Source organism: Manis pentadactyla, chromosome 1 (assembly GCF_030020395.1).
Source record: "Manis pentadactyla isolate mManPen7 chromosome 1, mManPen7.hap1, whole genome shotgun sequence".
In the NCBI taxonomy this organism is placed as follows: Eukaryota; Metazoa; Chordata; class Mammalia; order Pholidota; family Manidae; genus Manis; species Manis pentadactyla.
The window spans coordinates 89906195-89923759 of NC_080019.1; the positions used below are offsets into that span (position 1 = coordinate 89906195).

A 17565-nucleotide genomic window follows, 5' to 3' on the forward strand; every position below is an offset into this window, starting at 1 on the left:
ACTCAACTCTGAGGCCCGCAACTGTGATTCACAGCCTGCTGTGACTTCCTACTGGCCTGACAGCACTGGCTCCAAACAAGCAGTCACTGCACAGGCGACAGGCCAGTCAAAGCTAGGGCCCACCTACAATAGCTAGAGATGCCAAGCACAGAGGCTTATACCTGTGTGCTCAGTTCACTGGCTCTGGTACAAGAGACAGGCACAGCAGATGGGAATCAGGCAACAGATCTTTCCTCCCCCGAGGCACCAGATCCGCTCCCCTACAACCCTCAACCTCACTTGAGGGGCTGTGCAGCTCCAGAGACTGGAGCTTCTGGGCACTAGAGGGCAGCACACAGAAATATGAAACATCAAAAGAACATGGTTCAGACCAAAATCTCACAAACCCCAGAAAAGGGACCAAATGAAACTGAACTCACCAATCATCCTGAAAGTTCAAAATAAAAATCATAAACATGCTTATGGAGCTACAGAAAAATAATCAAGAACTCAGGAATGAATTTAAGATGGAGATTCAATCATTAAGAAATTCCATATCTGAAATGAAAAATACAATAGAGGGATATAAAAGCAGATTAGATGTAATAGAAGAGACAGTAAATGGAATAGAAATTAGAGAAGAGGAATACAAAGAAGCTGAGGCACAGAATAAAGAATCTCTAAGAATGAAAGAATATTGAGAGAACTGTATGACCAATCCAAAAGGAACAATATTCACGTTATAGGGGTACCTGAAGAAGAAGAGAGACAAAAAGGGATAGAAAGTGTCATTGAGGAGTAATTGATGAAAACCTCCCCAATTCGGGGAAGGAGATAGTCTCTCAGGCCATGGAGGTGCACAGATCTCCCAACACAAAAAACCCAAGGAAGACAACATCAAGATATATAATAATTAAAATGGCAAAGGTCAAGGATAAAGATAGACTTTTTTTTTTTTTTTTATTGAAGGGTAGTTGACAACAGCATTGCATTACATTAGTTTCAGGTGTACAACACAGCGACTCAACATTTATATACATGATATTTCTAGGTACCAGGTATCACCATACCAAGTTGTTGTTACAATATTTTGACTATATTCCTTATGCTATACATTACATCCCGGTTACTTATTTATTTTACAATTGGAAGTGTGTTTATATATATATATATATATATATATATATATATATATATATATTGTGAGGGCATCTCTCATATTTATTGATCAAATAGTTGTTAACCACAACAAATCTCTGTATAGGGGGGTCAGTACTCAATGCACAATCATTAATCCACCCCAAGCCCAATTTTCGTCAGTCTCCAATCTTCTGATGCATAACGAACAAATTCTTACATGGAGTACAAATTCTTACATAGTGAATAAGTTACATGGTGAACAGTACAAGGGCAGTCATCACAGAAGCTTTCGGTTTTGTTCATGCATTATGAACTATAAACAGTCAGTTCAAATATGAATACTCATTTGATTTTTATACCTGATTTATATGTGGATACCACATTTCTCTATTATTATTATTTTTAATAAAATGCTGAAGTGGTAGGTAGATACGAGATAAAGGTAGGAAACAGAGTTTAGTGTTGTAAGAGAGCAAATGTAGATGATCAGGTGTGTGCCTGTAGACTATGCATTAATCCGCGCTAGACGAGGGCAATAAACATCCATGTATGCAGAAGATTTCTCTCAGAACATGAGGGGGGAGGTTCTAAGCCTCACCTCTGCTGCTCCCCATTTTCTCACCAGATGGCCCCCTGCGACTGTGCCTGTCTTAGGTTGTTCCTCCCTTGAGGAATCTTACCCGTCTCTGGCTAACCAGTCATCTTCCGGGGCCATACAGGGAAATGTGAAGTTGGTAAGTGAGAGAGAAGCCTTATCGTTTGAAAAGGTTAGCTTTTTACTTCTTTGCATATTTATGCCCTGTGGCTTCTATGCCCAGCATTTGTCTTGAGGTGTCTTTACCACTTGGAAGAACTATGATATTCGGTAAATTCGACATGTGGCACGAGTTCTATTTAAAGGTTGTGATTAGGTAGGAAGAAGAAAAGCTACAGAAGTAGCAGGCAGAAGAAAACCTGGGAAGATTGATTATTTCTTTGACATATCTTCTTGTAGAGTAACTTCAGCATGGATAGGTTTTAAACGACTAATTAAATTGTGCACACACATTAACATAATAGGAATATAGTTACCTAACCAAAGCATACCTGTAATTACCAGCCATCTCCAGTGAAACCAAGAAAACCAGTTAGGCACCTTAGGCATTTGTGAAAACTTATCTATGATATTGTGGATATTGTCCGACTGAACTTAAACAGTCTGAGAGAATTCAGATAAACTAGAACACCCCATTCCTGGGGACTGTTCATATCCCATATGTTCTTTTAACGATAAATAGTCTGTGGTTGTAAGATTTTGGAGTGCTACAATTTGCACTTCTCCTAATTCTTGGTTGAGTTCCAAAGGATAGACTTTTAAAAGCAGCCAGAGAGAGAAAAAAGATCACATAGAAAGGAAAACCCATCAGGCTATCATCAAATTTCTCAACAGAAACCTTACAGGCCAGAAGGGAGTGGCACGATATATTTAATGCAATGAAGCAGAAGGGCCTTGAACCAAGAATACTCTACCCGGCAAGATTATCATTTAAATTTGAAGGAGGGATTAAACAATTTTCAGATAAGCAAAAGCTGAGAGAATTTATCTCCCACAAACCACCTGTACAGTGCATTTTGGAGGGAGTGCTATAGATGGAAGTGTTCCTAAAGCTAAATAGATGTCACCCAAGGGATAGACAAAGTACAGAATAGGACTCTGAACACAAAAAGAATGGAGGAGGAAGAAAAAGGAGGAAAAAAAGATTCTTTAGGTTGTGTTTTTAATAGCACACAAAGTGAGTTAAATTAGACTGTTAGATAGTAAGGGCAACCCTTGAACCTTTGGTAAACACAAATCTAAAGCCTGCAATGGCAATAAATGCATACCTATCAATAACCATCCTAAATGTAAATGGTCTGAATGCACCAATCAAAAGACATAGAGTCACTGAATGGATAACAAAAACAAGACCCATCTATATGCTGCCTACAAGAGACTCACTTCAAACCCAAAGACATACACAGACTGAAAGTAAACGGATGGAAAAAGATATTTCATGCAACTAATAGGGAGAAAAAAGCAGGAGTTTCAGTACTTGTATCAGACAAAATAGACTTCCAAACAAAGAAAGTAACAACAGACAAAGAAGGACATTACATTACATAATGATAAAGGGGTCAGTCCATTGAGGATATAACCATTTTAATATCTATGCACCCAACAAAGGATCACCTACATATGTGAAACAAGTACTAGCAGAATTAAAGGAGGAAACAGAATGCTATACATTCATTTTAGGATACTGCAACATACCACTTACTCCAAAGGACAGATCAACCAGACAGAAAATAAATAAACAGACAGAGGCACTAAACAACGTATTAGAACAGATGGACCTAATGTATATCTACAGAACACTCCATCCAAAATCAACAGGATATACATTCTTCTCAAGTGCACACCGAACATTTTCAAGAATAGATCATATACTAGGCCACAAAAAGAACCTCAGTAAATTAAAAAAGATTGAAATTGTGCCAACCAGCTTCTCAGATCATAAAGGTATAAACTAGAAATAAATTACTCAAAGAAAATGAAAAAGCCCACAAACACATGGAGGTTTAATAACATGCTCCTAAATAATCAATGAATCAATGACCAAATAAAAACAAAGATCAAGCAATATATGGATACAAATGACAACAATAATTCAACACCGCAAAAATCTGTGGGATGCAGCAAAGGCTGTGCTAAAATGGAAATACATTGCAATATCAGCCTACCTCAGGAAAGAAGAACATCCCAAATGAACAGTCTAAACTCACAATTAATGAAAATTGAAAAGGAAGAACAAATGAGGCCTAAAGTCAGTAGAAGGAGGGACATAATAAAGATTAAAGGAGAAATAAACAAAATTGAGAAGAATAAAACAATAGGAAGAATCAATGAAAGCAGGAGCTGCTTCTTTGAGAAAATAAACAAAACAGATAACCCCCTAGCCAGAATTATCAAGGAAAAGAGAGAGTCTACTCACATAAACAAAATCAGAAATGAGAAAGGAAAAATCACTACAGACAAGGCAGAAATACAAATAATTATGAGAGAATACTATGAAAAATTACATGGTAATAAACTGTATAACTTAGAAGAAATGGACAACTTTCTAGAAAAATACAACCTTTCAAGGTTGACCCAGGAAGAGACAGAAAATCTAAATAGACCAATTACCAGCAAAGAAATTGAATTGGTAATCAAAAAATTACCTAAGAACAAAATGCCTGAACCAGATGGTTATACTGCTGAATTTTATCAAATATTTAGTGAAGACCTAATACCCATCCTCCTTAAAGTTTTCCAAAAAGTAGAAGAGGAGGGAATACTCCCAAACTCATTCTACAAGGCCAACATTACTCTAATAGCAAAACCAAGCAAAGATACCACAAAAAGGAAAATTATAGACCAATAACCCTGATGAACATAGATGCAAAAATATTCAACAAAATATGAGCAAATCAAATTAAAAAATACACCACAAATATCATCCACCATGATCAAGTGGGATTCATCCCAGTGATGCAAGGATGGTACAACATTCAAAAATCCATCAACATCATCCACTACATCGACAAAAAGAAAGACAAAAACTACACGATGATCTCAATAGATGCTGAAAAAGCATTTGACAAAATTCAACATCCATTCATGATAAAAACTCTCAACAAAATGGGTATAGAGGGCAAGTACCTCAACATAATAAAAGCCATATATGACATACCCACAGCCAACGTTATACTTACAGCAAGAATCTGGAAGCTTTTCCCTTAAGATCAGGAACAAGACAAGGATGCCCACTCTCCCCACTTTTATTCAACATAGTTCTACAGGTCCTAGCCATGGCAATCAGACAACACAAAGAAATAAAAGACATCCATACTGGTAAAGAAGAAATCAAACTGTCCCTGTTTTCAGATGACATGATATTGTACATAAAAAACCCTAAAGTATCCACTCCAAAACTACTAGATCTAATATCTGAATTCAGCAAAGTTGCAGGATACAAAATTAATACACAGAAATCTGTTGCATTCCTATACACTAACAATGAACTAGCAGAAAGAGAATTCAGGAAAACAATTCCATTCACAATTGTGTCAAGAAGAATAAAATACCTAGGAATAAACCTAACCAAGGAAGTGAAAGACTTATACTCTGAAAACTACACTCATGAGAGAAATTAAAGAAGATACCAATAAATGGAAACACATCTGGTGCTCATGGATAGGAAGAATTAATATTGTCAAAAAGGCCATCCTGCCTAAAGCAATCTACAGATTCAATGTAATCCCTATCAAAATACCAACAGCATTCTTCAACAAACTAGAGAAAATAGTTCTAAAATTCATATGGAACCACAAAAGATCCTGAATAGCCCAAGCAATCCTGAGAAGGAAGAGTAAAGTGGGTGGAATTATGCTCCCTGACTTCAAGCTCTACTACAAAGCCACAGTCATCAAGACAATTTGGTACTGGCACAAGAACAGACCCATAAACCATGGAACAGACTAGAGAGCCCAGATATAAACTCAAGCATATATGGTCAATTGATATATGATAAAGGAGCCATGGATATACAATGGGAAAATGACAGCCTCTTCAACAGCTGGTGTTAGCAAAATGTACAGCTACATGTAAGAGAATGAAACTGGATTATTGTCTAGCCCCATACACAAAAGTAAACTCAAAATGGATCAAAGATCTGAATGTAAGTCATGAAACCATGAAACCATAAAACTCTTAGAAAAAAACTCTTGGGCATAAACACAAGCAACTTCTTCATGAACGTATCTCCCAGGCAAGGAATACAAAAGCAACAATGAACCAGTGGGACTACATCAAACTAAAAAGCTTCTGTACAGCAAAGGCTGTAGAACAAAAAGACATCCTACAATATGGGGGAATATATTCATAAATGACATATCTGATAAGGGGTTGACATCCACATTATATGAAGTGCTCATGCATGTCAATAAACAAAAAGCAAATAAGCCAATTAAAAAATGGGCACAGGATCTGAACAGACACTTCTCCAAAGAAGAAGTTTAGATGGCCAACAGGCATATGAAAAGATGCTCCACATCGCTAATCATCAGGGAAATGCAAATTAAAACCACAATGAGATATCACCTCACACCATTTAGGATGGCCACCATCCAAAAGACAAACAACAACAAATGTTGGTGAGGTTTTGGAGAAAGGTGAACCCTCCTACACTGCTGGTGGGAATGTAAATTAGTTCAACCATTGTGGAAAGCAGTATGGAGGTTCCTCAGAAAACTAAAAATAGAAAAACTACTTTACCCAGGAATTCCACTCCTAGATATTTACCCTAAGAATGCAGGAACCCAGTTTTAGAAAGACATATGCACCCCTATGTTTATCGCAGCACTATTTACAATAGCCAAGATATGGAAGCAACCTAAGCGTCCATCAGTAGATGAATGGAGAAAGAAGAGGTGGTACCTATGCACAGTGTAATATTATTCAACCATAAGAAGAAAAGAAATCCTACTATTTGCAACAACATGGATGGAGCTAGAGGGTGTTATGCTCAGTGAAATAAGCCAGGCAGAGAAAGAGAAGTATCAAATGATTTCACTTATCTGTGGAGTATAAGAACAAAGAAAAAACTGAAGGAATAAAACAGCAGCAGACTCACAGAACCCAAGAGTGGACTAACAGTTACCAAAGCAAAAGGGCTGGGGAGGATGAGTGGGAAGGGAGGGATAAGGGGGAAAAAGGGATATTACGATTAGCACACATAATGTAGCAGGGGAGGGATACAGGGAAGGCAGTATAATACAGAGAAGAGAAGTAGTGATTCTATAGCATCTAACTATGCTGATGGATAGTGAGTGTAATGAGGTATGTGGTGGGGACTTGATAATAGGGGGAGTCTAGTAATCATAATGTTGCTCATGTAATTGTACATTAATAATACAAAAAAAAATGTTAAAGAGAAAAAAGGCCATGAAGCAATGTTTAGCATATAGATATTTTTAAAAAGTGTAAAAAAGAAAATGTTTTGTAAAACATAGGCTTAGAATTCTTTTATGGGTAAATATTAATAATTAGAGTTGACTTTTATTAAGGAATGTTTAATACAGATTTCATTTAATCCAGCTATACAGTACATAAGGTTAATTTCCTCCTAATATTTATGGATTTTCCCCTATTTATCAACCTTAGATGTGCTTATACACATTTCATGAGACTGTCTAGGTGTCTTTTTAAATTCTCATTTTACTGTTTTATTTTTATAAATTTTTATTGAAGTATAACGTATACAGAGAAAAATGCACAAGTAATATGTGTACAGGTAAATTAAATTTTACAAAGTGAATTTCCTAATCAGCATCCAGATGATGAAATAGTACATAGCATCCCAGAAACTGTCTTGTGCCTCTTACTGTCACCCACCCAAAGGAAACTACTCTCTTGATTTATAACACCACAGATTAATTTTGCCTGTTTTTAAACTTTATGTAAATGGAATTGTATTCTATATATTATTTTGTCTGGTTTCCTTTATTCAATATTATGTTTGTGAGATGCATGCACCCATTTTGTTGTGGGTAGCTGCTGTTCATTTATTTAATTAATTTACTTTTATTAAAATGCCATTGATATACAATCTTATGTTGGTTTCAAATACACAACACAGTGATTCAACATTTACCCATATTGTTAAATCCTCACCCCCTTCAGTGCAGTCACTGTCAATTAATGTAGTAAGATGTTACAGAATCATTAACTGTATTCTCTTTGCTGTACTACCATCCCCATGATGAGCTTATATTGTGAGTGTGAATTATTGTGCCCTTAATCTGCTTCCCCCCAACTTTCCCCAACCCCTCCCTTTTGGTAACCACTAGTCCCTTCCCAGTGTCTATGAATCTACTGCTATTTGGTTCCTTCTGTTTTGTTTTGTTTTTATACCTCACAAATAAGTGAAATCATTTGGTATTTGTCTTTCTCTGCCTGAGCATAACACCCTCTAGCTCCACCCATGTTGTGGCAATTGGGAGGATTTCTTTTCTTTTTATGGCTGAATAATATTCCATTGTGTGTATTTACCACCTCTTCTTTATCCATTCATCTATTGATGGACACTTAGGTTGCTTCAATATCTTGGCTACTGTAAATAGTGCAGCGATAAACGTAGGGAAGCATATGTCTTTTCAAATCAGGAATCTTGTTTTCTTCCGGTAAATTCCTAGAAGTGGAATTAGTGGATCAAATGGTATTTCTATTTTTAGTTTTTTGAGAAACCTCCATATTGCTTTCCACAATGGTTGCACCAGTTTACTTTCCCACCAACAATGTAGGAGGGTTCCCATTTCTCCATGTCCTCACCAGCATTTTTTATTTCTTGTCTTTTGGATAGAGGCCATCCTAACTGGTTTGAGGTGATATCTCATTGTGGTTTTAATTTGCATTTCCCTGATGATTAGCGATGTGGAGCATCTTTTCATGTGCCTGTTGGCCATCTGTATTTCTTCCTCAGAGAAGTGTCTGTTCATTAATTTTTATTGCTGGTCAGTTTTCCATGACGTGAATGGAGAGTAGACTTATCTATTCTACTGGGGTGGGCATTTGGACTGTTTCCAGTTTGAAGCTATTATAATCAGTGCTGCAATGAACATTCATGTGCATGTCTTTGGTGAATATGTGAGCTCATTTTGAGGGGATATGTGCTACATATAGAAATTATGTGTCATAACCTATGCCTGTGGCCAAGTTTAGTAGATCCTACTATTTGTTCATAATAGTGTTAATTTACATTCCCACTACAAGTGTTTGAAAGCTTCTGTTGATCTGTAAATTATAATTGCTTTCCATTTGCCTTGATAATAAGTTTTAGTATTCCTTCCATGCCAGGATATAGAGATCTATTTCATTCTTTTTCATTTTATGTATCATATTCCATAGGAATATGACTTATTTAATATTCCTCTAATATTGATCATGAAGGTTTCTTCCTTTTATTTTTGTTCTTAAAAATACTGTGTAACTCCTAAATTTTAAGTGTACGCAACTGTTTACACTACAGATACAGTCCATTTACATGTATAAATTATTCATTGTATATGTATAAGTGATTGTTTTTTAACTTTTTATTTTTAAATAATTATAGACTTTAGAAAGTTGCAGAAACAATGCAGAGTTTCCATGTAACCTGCTTCCCCTAATGTTAACACCTTACATAAGTGTGGTACAGTTATAAAAGCTAAGAAGCTAACCTTATTATAATACTATTAAATAACCTACAGACTTTGTTTGATTTTATCAGTTTTTCCACTATCATCTTTTCTTCCAGTGCAGAATTCAATCTGAAATCAGACATTGCATGTAGAGCTCATATCTTCTTCCTCTTCTTTGAGCTGTGATGGTTCTTCAATCTTCATCTTTGACCTGAGACTTTTGAAGAGTCCTTCACTTATTTTGGAGAATACCCCTCAATTTTGTTTTGTCTGATGTTTACTTATGATTATATTGAAATTATTCGTATTTGGCAAGAATGGCAGGGAAGAATGTACCCTTCTCAGTGTATCATATCAGAATGTGTATGATGTCAGTTTCTCCTCACGGGTGATATTAACCTTGGTCACTTGGCCAAGGTGGTGTTTGTCAGGTTCCTCCCCTGTAAAATTATTATTTTTTCTTTGTGATTAATAAATATTTTGGTGTAGGTACTTTGAAATACTCAGATATTCTGTTTCTCTTTAAACTTTCACCCACCTTTTCAGCAACTATCAGTAGGTTTTGTTTGCAACAACTATTACTGTATTCTTCTAATGATGTTTTTCTCTTTTTCTCATTCTTTCTACATTTATTAATTGGAATATCTCTGTAAGGAAAAGCTGTTTCCTGTCTCCCATTTATATATCTATTTAGTTTTTATGAACATAGTATGAATTCATTCACTTTTGTGAGTTATAATACAATCCTATAGTTATTTATCTTATTGTTTAGTTGCCCAATATGAGCCATTAAGAGCTCTCTCAGGTAGCACTTGTGCCCTTTTAACATGCCCCTGTCTTCCTTTGAGTTTTTCCTTACTTTCTGGCACATCTTAAATATCCCTGCTGCTATACTGGAACCAACCAGTCCTTTAAGATGCTTTGGTTTCTTTAGTTGGAAAATGGTATTTAGAAACCAAGAAGTGGGCATTGAGTGTGCTCATTATTACTGTGGTAACCCTGCTTATGAGCATTCATTGTTTCTTTTTTTTTTTTTTTTGCCATTTCTCTTAGATTATGACATTCAGAATAGCCATTTATTCTTTTTTTGATAAATACATTTAAGGCTATAAATTATCTTCTGAGTACTTTAGTATATAGTGTTTCCATTATCATTTATTTTTAAATAGATTATAATTTCCACTTTTATTTCCTCTTTGGCCCAAGGATCATTAGATGTATGCTTAACTTTATATGTATGCAGATTTTTTGACTGCCTTTTTGTTTATGTAAGTTTTTCATGTAATTTTATTGTAGGCAATGAATGTAGGTATATGATTTTTTTCTTTTTAAGAATATATTAAATTTTCAATTATAGCCCATTACATGGGCAGTTTTTGTGGTTATATGATGTGTTTGGAAGAAATGATTATTAGAAATAAGTTCCAATTACATACATACATCAAGTTTGTTAATTATGTTATTGAAATCTTCAATATCTCTACCTATTTTTTCATGCCATTGTGATCATTCCACTTCTGTGAGAAATGTAATACATCCCATTATGATTATTAATTTGTTCTCTCTCATTGATTTTTAACAGATTTTTCTTCTCTATTAATTTATTGTTTTTAGATGTGACTCCTGAAAACATTTGGTTAATTTTTTTTTTCTCTAAGTATGCTAAGAGAAATACTTGTCAGGTCACAATGTAGGGCTGAAAATAAGATTCAGTAAAAATATTTTAAAAGTGCATTTAAGCTTTCAGAACCTCTCTCCCATCATTCCTCCCCAAATACTTATAATTGTCCTGACTCTGGCAGATGGCATAGGTATTATCAAAGCAGATATTTCCTACCTGATCTGTCTGCAGAAGCTCATTATTTAACTATTTCTACACACACAGAGAAGCTTACAGACAGCATTTTAGTACCTCATTCGTTAGTTTTTTGAAGATAAAATATTATAATACCCATTAGTACAGTTTCAAAGATTACCAAGATTTTCTTAGAAGCGTTTCATCTGTCTCTTTTTTTGTTTGCTGAAGTAATTTGAGGCAAATCCAAGACTGCCTGCTATTTTCATCCCTGTTTAATTAAGTGTGATGTGCTATTTCTTTATTATTCTCCCCAAATTAGCAACAGTTGTTCAGTATTATCTAATTCCAAGTTCATAATTAAATTTCCTCAATTCTTAAAAAAATTTTTGTTACAGTTTGTTTGAATCTGGTTCTATACAAGATCCACATCATATTTGATTGTTACTATTTTGCTTCTCTTTTACCTAGAAACATCCCCACCCCCGTTTCTCCCTTTGTCATCTTTACTTGTAGAAAATGGACCAATTGTCCTTAAAGGGCCTCATTCATAAATGAATAGACAACAAAAATCTCCAGACTCTCAAGGGAAGCCACAATGTGAAAGACAAAAGGAAGCAAAGAAAAAAAAAACCCCTAGAGAGAACAGAAGCAGTGCAATGAGCTTTAAAGAAGAAAACATTAAAAGAATCAGTATAATTATCCTAAAATAAATAAGAGAAGAAATTGTATCCATGAAATAAGAACAAAAGGTAGTAAAAAGATGGCCTTTTGGAGAATAAGAAATAATTCTTGGTAATTAAATATGATAGCAGAAATTTACCATTTCATAGGCAGGATAGAAGATAATAAAAATAGGAAAAAAATGACAAAACTGGTATGATGGCAAAAAAAGGTAAGAAAGTAGCAGATCTCTCCAGGAGATCCCACATCCAAAATAATAGAAAGATGTTCCAGAGGGAAAACAGAAAATAGAGGGGAAGGAATCATTCTCCCTTGGGGAAAATTCCTGAAACTAAAGAACATAAGTTTCTATAGCAAAATTCACCATGTGCCCAGCACGGAGATGACAAAAGACAAACATGATGATATATTGTGATCAAATTTAAGAATAGTCAGTGAAAAGAGAAATGTTTTAAAACTTCTACCCTAGGATGAGGGCAGGGTGGGGAGGACCTACCAAGTGTCCTATCAGACAGAATTAGAATGTCATTGGACTTCTCAGAAGCAGCACTGGAAATTAGGAAACAGTGCAACAATGCCTTAATTTGCTGATAAAGAATACTTTTCTCATCTATAATTCTGTATCGAGCCAAACTGTCCAGACGTTTTCATATATTCAAGTTCTCAAATTTGCCTCCCATGCACAGAAAAGCTTCTGGAGGATTTACTCCACCAAAAAGAGTAAATGAAGAAGGGGGGAGACTTTAGAATCAGTATACAGGAGATTCGACATGAAAGAGAGCTGAGGACGATTCCTGAAATGATGAGGAGAGGAGGCCCCAGGATGGCAGTTGCATAGTCAGACCAGGGCATAACTAGACTGGAGCAGAGGAATGGAGAGGTCTAGAATAGCTCTGTTTCCTGGAAAAGAATTGATGTGACCTGCTGTGTCTGAAGGTTTCGAGAGAAGAAAATAACACGTCTCAGATTTGGAAGAAGTGTCAGTGATAGGTACACAGAAAACTAAGAAGCAAAGGAAATGTTTCTCTAATCAAAGGACAACAAAATATTGTACAAGATAAGAAGTGTGATCATGGTATAACATGTAGCACACTAGTAAAGAATAACATAAACCTGAATAAAAAGGATAATTTAATTATATTGGGAGGATGAGGAGAGGAAGAATGTATGTGTGTACGTGGGTCAATTTGTGTGTAAATGTGTAGGTATATAGGTATGAGTAGGGGGGTCAATTCTTATTAGGATTGTGTAGAGAATGCTAGCAGCCTCCCCTAACATCCGTTCTTCCTTCTTCCTTAGTAATAGAACTCTAGATACATCTGGGAGCTAATCTTTCCAGTTAAAAGGCTATATTTTCCAGCTTTACTTGTAGCTAGGTATGGCCATGTGTGTAAGTTCAGCAGAAGTATTCAGTGGTACTTCCAGGGAGCCCTCTTAAGAGGGACAAAGAGCCATTATTTTACTGCTGCTGGTCTGGAATGGGAAAGTAATTGTTGGGGTTTCTGGTACTATCATGGTCCGTGAAAATAAAGGACACCCGCCAAAGATGGAAAACCCAAGAGCTGAAAGAAACGTGTGCCTTTGATGACACTACAAAGCTATAATATCTGCACTGGACTGGCTACCAATACATTTGTTTTATGCAAGAACAATATACTCTTGTATATTTAAACCATCATGTTCAGGTCTCACATGTAGCAAAACCAGATCTTAATTGATTTGTAATATACTAGACAATATTTAGTGAAAAAAAAATTGAAAGTAGTTTGGGGCAGTGGAATCTGGGGTAAAAGAAAATTATTACTATTTTTTCTTATGACTCTGTTAGTAATGTTTTACACTTTAAATTATGTACATGTATTTAATAAAAATTAAATTTCTATTTGTTTAGGTACATTTTAATTATTTCACGTAAAAATACGTGTTCATTGTAAAAATTCAAACAGTGCAAAAGAAACAGAGTAAAAATTATGCCTCCCTTCAATATTCCTTGCTTTTCCTATGCCCATCAGTTCCACTCTCCACCCCAGGAATAATACCTATTTTATGTGTGTCTCTCCATATTTTTTCTGTGCATTCATTTAGCATATATAAACATGCATAGTGTTATTCTTTTATTTATTTGTATTAAAAGGGTATTTAAATTTTAATTTAACAAGGTACTCATAAGGGAATTTAAACTTGTAATGGATGTTGTTTGTTTATATTTTCAGAATTCAACATGCAAGTATGCAGTTAAAAAGTCAACAAAGTGAATTTCAGAGAGTACAGAAAGAACTGAGTCAGTCTCAAGATGAGTTAAAAATTAAACAGAGACAATCACAAATCTTGAGGTAAGATTATCATTAAAGAATTGAAAACTAAGGATTGAAAAGATACATTTAATACAAACATTATAAACATTCAAACACATTTTAGTAATATAGTTTCTGTATTCAGTGTGGTTGAAAAAAATGGAAACAACTTCACTTTTTTTTAACCATTATTTCAATTGAATAGATTTATTATAAAATTTAAATCAGAAAAACACCTTGTTCTTATTTTGCAGTGATACTCAAATAAAAGCACAGTAACCAATTCACTTTCCTCTTGACCTTTGTTTCTTGGTGTGTTTGATTCCCTGACTGATAAAGTCCCTTGACACAAAAAGTAATAGAGAAACTTTCTAAATCATGGTATCTTAAAAATATCCAGCATAACTGGTGTTAATTCTGCTGTTATATAATCTTTGGAAGGTATATAATACCTAGAGGTAAAGCCCAGGGTTTGAGAGAGACTACGAAGTACATTTTCTTTAATAAAAATGCAATTGAATATATTAAAAACATCATAAAGAATGATTCCTTTTCAAATTGAGTAATTTTTAGGATTTAGAAAAGGGAAATAAGTTAAATGAACATTATAAATAGCCACAGGTTCAGGGTGACTAAAAAAATACACCAGATGAATATTTTGAATGTTATCTTCTCCCTTTTTTTGAACTGATCCTTTGCTTTATTTAAAAAAATTTTTTATTGAGGTATTGTTGATGTATACTCTTATGAAAGTTTTACATGAAAAACAATGTGGTTGCTACATTGACCCATATTATCAAGTCCCCCCCATACCCCATTGCAGTCACAGTCCATCAGTGTAGTAAGATGCCACAGAGTCACTATTTGTCTTCTCTGTGCTACAGCGTCTTCCCTAAGATACCCCCCACACCATGTGTGCCAATCATAATACCCCTCAATCCCCTTCTCCCTCCCTCCTCACCCGCCCTCTCCCACCCCTCCCCTTTGGTAACTGCTAGTCCCTTCTTGGAGTATGTGAGTCTGTTGCTGTTTTGTTCCTTCAGTTTTGCTTCATTGTTATACTCCACAAATGAGGGAAATCACTTTGTACTTGTCTTTCCCTGCTTGGCTTATTTCACTGAGTATAATATCCTCTAGCTCCATCCATGTTGTTGCAAATGGTAGAATTTGTTTGTTTTTTATGGCTGAATAGTATTCCATTGTGTATACGTACCACACCTTCTTTACCCATTCATCTACTGATGGACACTTAGGTTGCTTCCATATCTTGGCTGTTGTAAATAGTGCTGCGATAAACATAGGTTGCATGTGTCTTTTTGAATCTGAGAATTTTTATTCTTTGGGTAAATTCCTAGGACTGGAATTCCCAGGTCAAATGTTATTTCTATTTTTAGTTTTTTGAGGAACCTCCATATAGCTTTCCACAATGGTTGAGTTAGCTTACATTCCCACCAGCAGTGTAGGAGGGTTCCCCTTTCTCTGCATCCTCACCAGCATTTGTTGTTCTTAGTCTTTCCAAAGCTGGCCATCCTAACTGGTGTGAGGTGATATCTCATTGTGGTTTTAATTTGCATTTCCCTGATAATTAGCCATGTAGAGCATCTTTTCATGTGCCTGTTGGCCATCTGAATTTCTTCTTTGGAGAAGAGTCTGTTCATATCCTCCGCCCATTATTAATTGGGTTATTTGTTTTTTGGTTGTTGAGGCATGTGAGTTCTTTATATATTTTGGATGCTAACCCCTTGTCGGATATGTCGTTTACAAATATGTTCTCCCATACTGTAGGATGCCTTTTTGTTCTGTTGATGGTGTCCTTTGCTGTACAGTAGCTTTTTAGTTTGATGTAGTCCCACTTGTTCATTTTTGCTTTTGGTTTCCTTTGCATGAGGAGACATGTTCAGGAAAAAGTTGCTTATGTTTATATTTAAGAGATTTTTGCCTATGCTGTATTCTAAGAGTTTTATGGTTTCATGAATTGCATTCAGGTCTTTGATACATTTTGAGTTTACTTTTGTGTATGGAGTTGACAATAATCCAGTTTAATTCTCTTGCATGTAGCTGTCCAGTTTTGCCAACACCAGTTGTTGAAAAGGCTGTCATTTCCCCATTGTATGTCCATGGCTCCTTTATCATATATTAATTAACCATATATGCTTGAATTTATATCTGGGCTCTCTAGTCTGTTCCATTGGTCTATGTGTCTGTGCTTATGCCAGTGCCAGGTTTTCTTGATTACTATGGCTTTGTAGTAGAGCTTGAAGTCAGGGAGAGTAATTCCCCCAGCTTTATTATTCCTTCTCAGGATTGCTTGGGCTATTTGGGGTCTTTTGTGGTGCATATGAATTTTAGAACTATTTTCTCTAGTTTGTTGAAGAATGCTGTTGGTATTTGGTAGGGATTACATTGAATCTGCAGATTGCTTTAGGCAGGATGGCCATTTTGACAATATTAATTCTTCCTATCCATGAGCATGGGATGTGTTTCCATTTATTGGTATCTTCTTTAATTTCTCTCATGAGTGTCTGGTAGTTTTCAGAGTATAGGTCTTTCACTTCCTTGGTTAGGTTTATTCCTAGGCATTTTATTCTTTTTGATGCAGTTGTGAATGGAATTGTTTTCCTGATTTCTCTCTCTGCTAGTTCATTGTTAGTGTATAGGAATGCCACAGATTTCTGTGTATTAATTTTGTATCCTGCAACTTTGCTGAATTCAGATATTAGATCTAGTAGTTTTGGAGTGGATTCTTTAGGGTTTTTTATGTACAATATCATGTCATCTGAAAACAGAGACAGTTTAACTTCTTCCTTGCCAATCTGGATGGCTTTTATTTCTTTGTGTTGTCTGATTGCTGTGGCTAGGACCTCCAGAAGATGATGAATAAAAATGGGGAGAGTGGGCATCCTTTTCTTGTTCCCGAACTTAAAGGAAAAGCTTTCAGCTTCTCGCTGTTAGGCATGATGTTGGCTATGGGCTTGTTATACGTGACCTTTATTATATTGAGGTACTTGCCCTCTATACCCATTTTATTGAGAGTTATTATCATGAATGGATGTTGAATTTTGTCGAATGCTTTTTCAGCATCTATGGAGATGATCATGTATTTTTGTCCCTCTTTTTGTTGATGTGGTGGATGATGTTGATGGATTTTTGAATGTTGTACTATCCTTGCATCCCTGGAATAAATCCTACTTGATCATGATGGATGATCTTTGTGATGTATTTTTGAATTCGGTTTGGTAATATTTTAAGTATTTTTGCATCTATGTTCATCAGAGATATTGGTCTGTAATTTTCTCTTTTTGTAGTGTCTTTAACTGGTTTTAGTATTAAAGTGCTGCTGGCCTCATTGAGTTTGGGAGTATTCCTTCCTCTTCTACTTTTTGTAAAACTTTAAGGAGCATGGGTATTAGGTCTTCTTTAAATGTTTGATAAAAT

The 17565-nt window shown here is 35.4% G+C and overlaps 1 protein-coding gene across 1 annotated transcript in view; it reads left to right on the forward strand.

The window, feature by feature from the left end:
- The window catches only part of LEKR1 (leucine, glutamate and lysine rich 1), a 191576-nt gene that overhangs the window by 59995 nt on the left and 114016 nt on the right, over nt 1-17565 (forward strand). The window contains exon 5 of the mRNA XM_057499450.1: nt 14050-14169. Within this exon, the coding sequence (XP_057355433.1) occupies nt 14050-14169 (120 nt within the window). The remainder of the gene's footprint in view (nt 1-14049; nt 14170-17565) is intronic.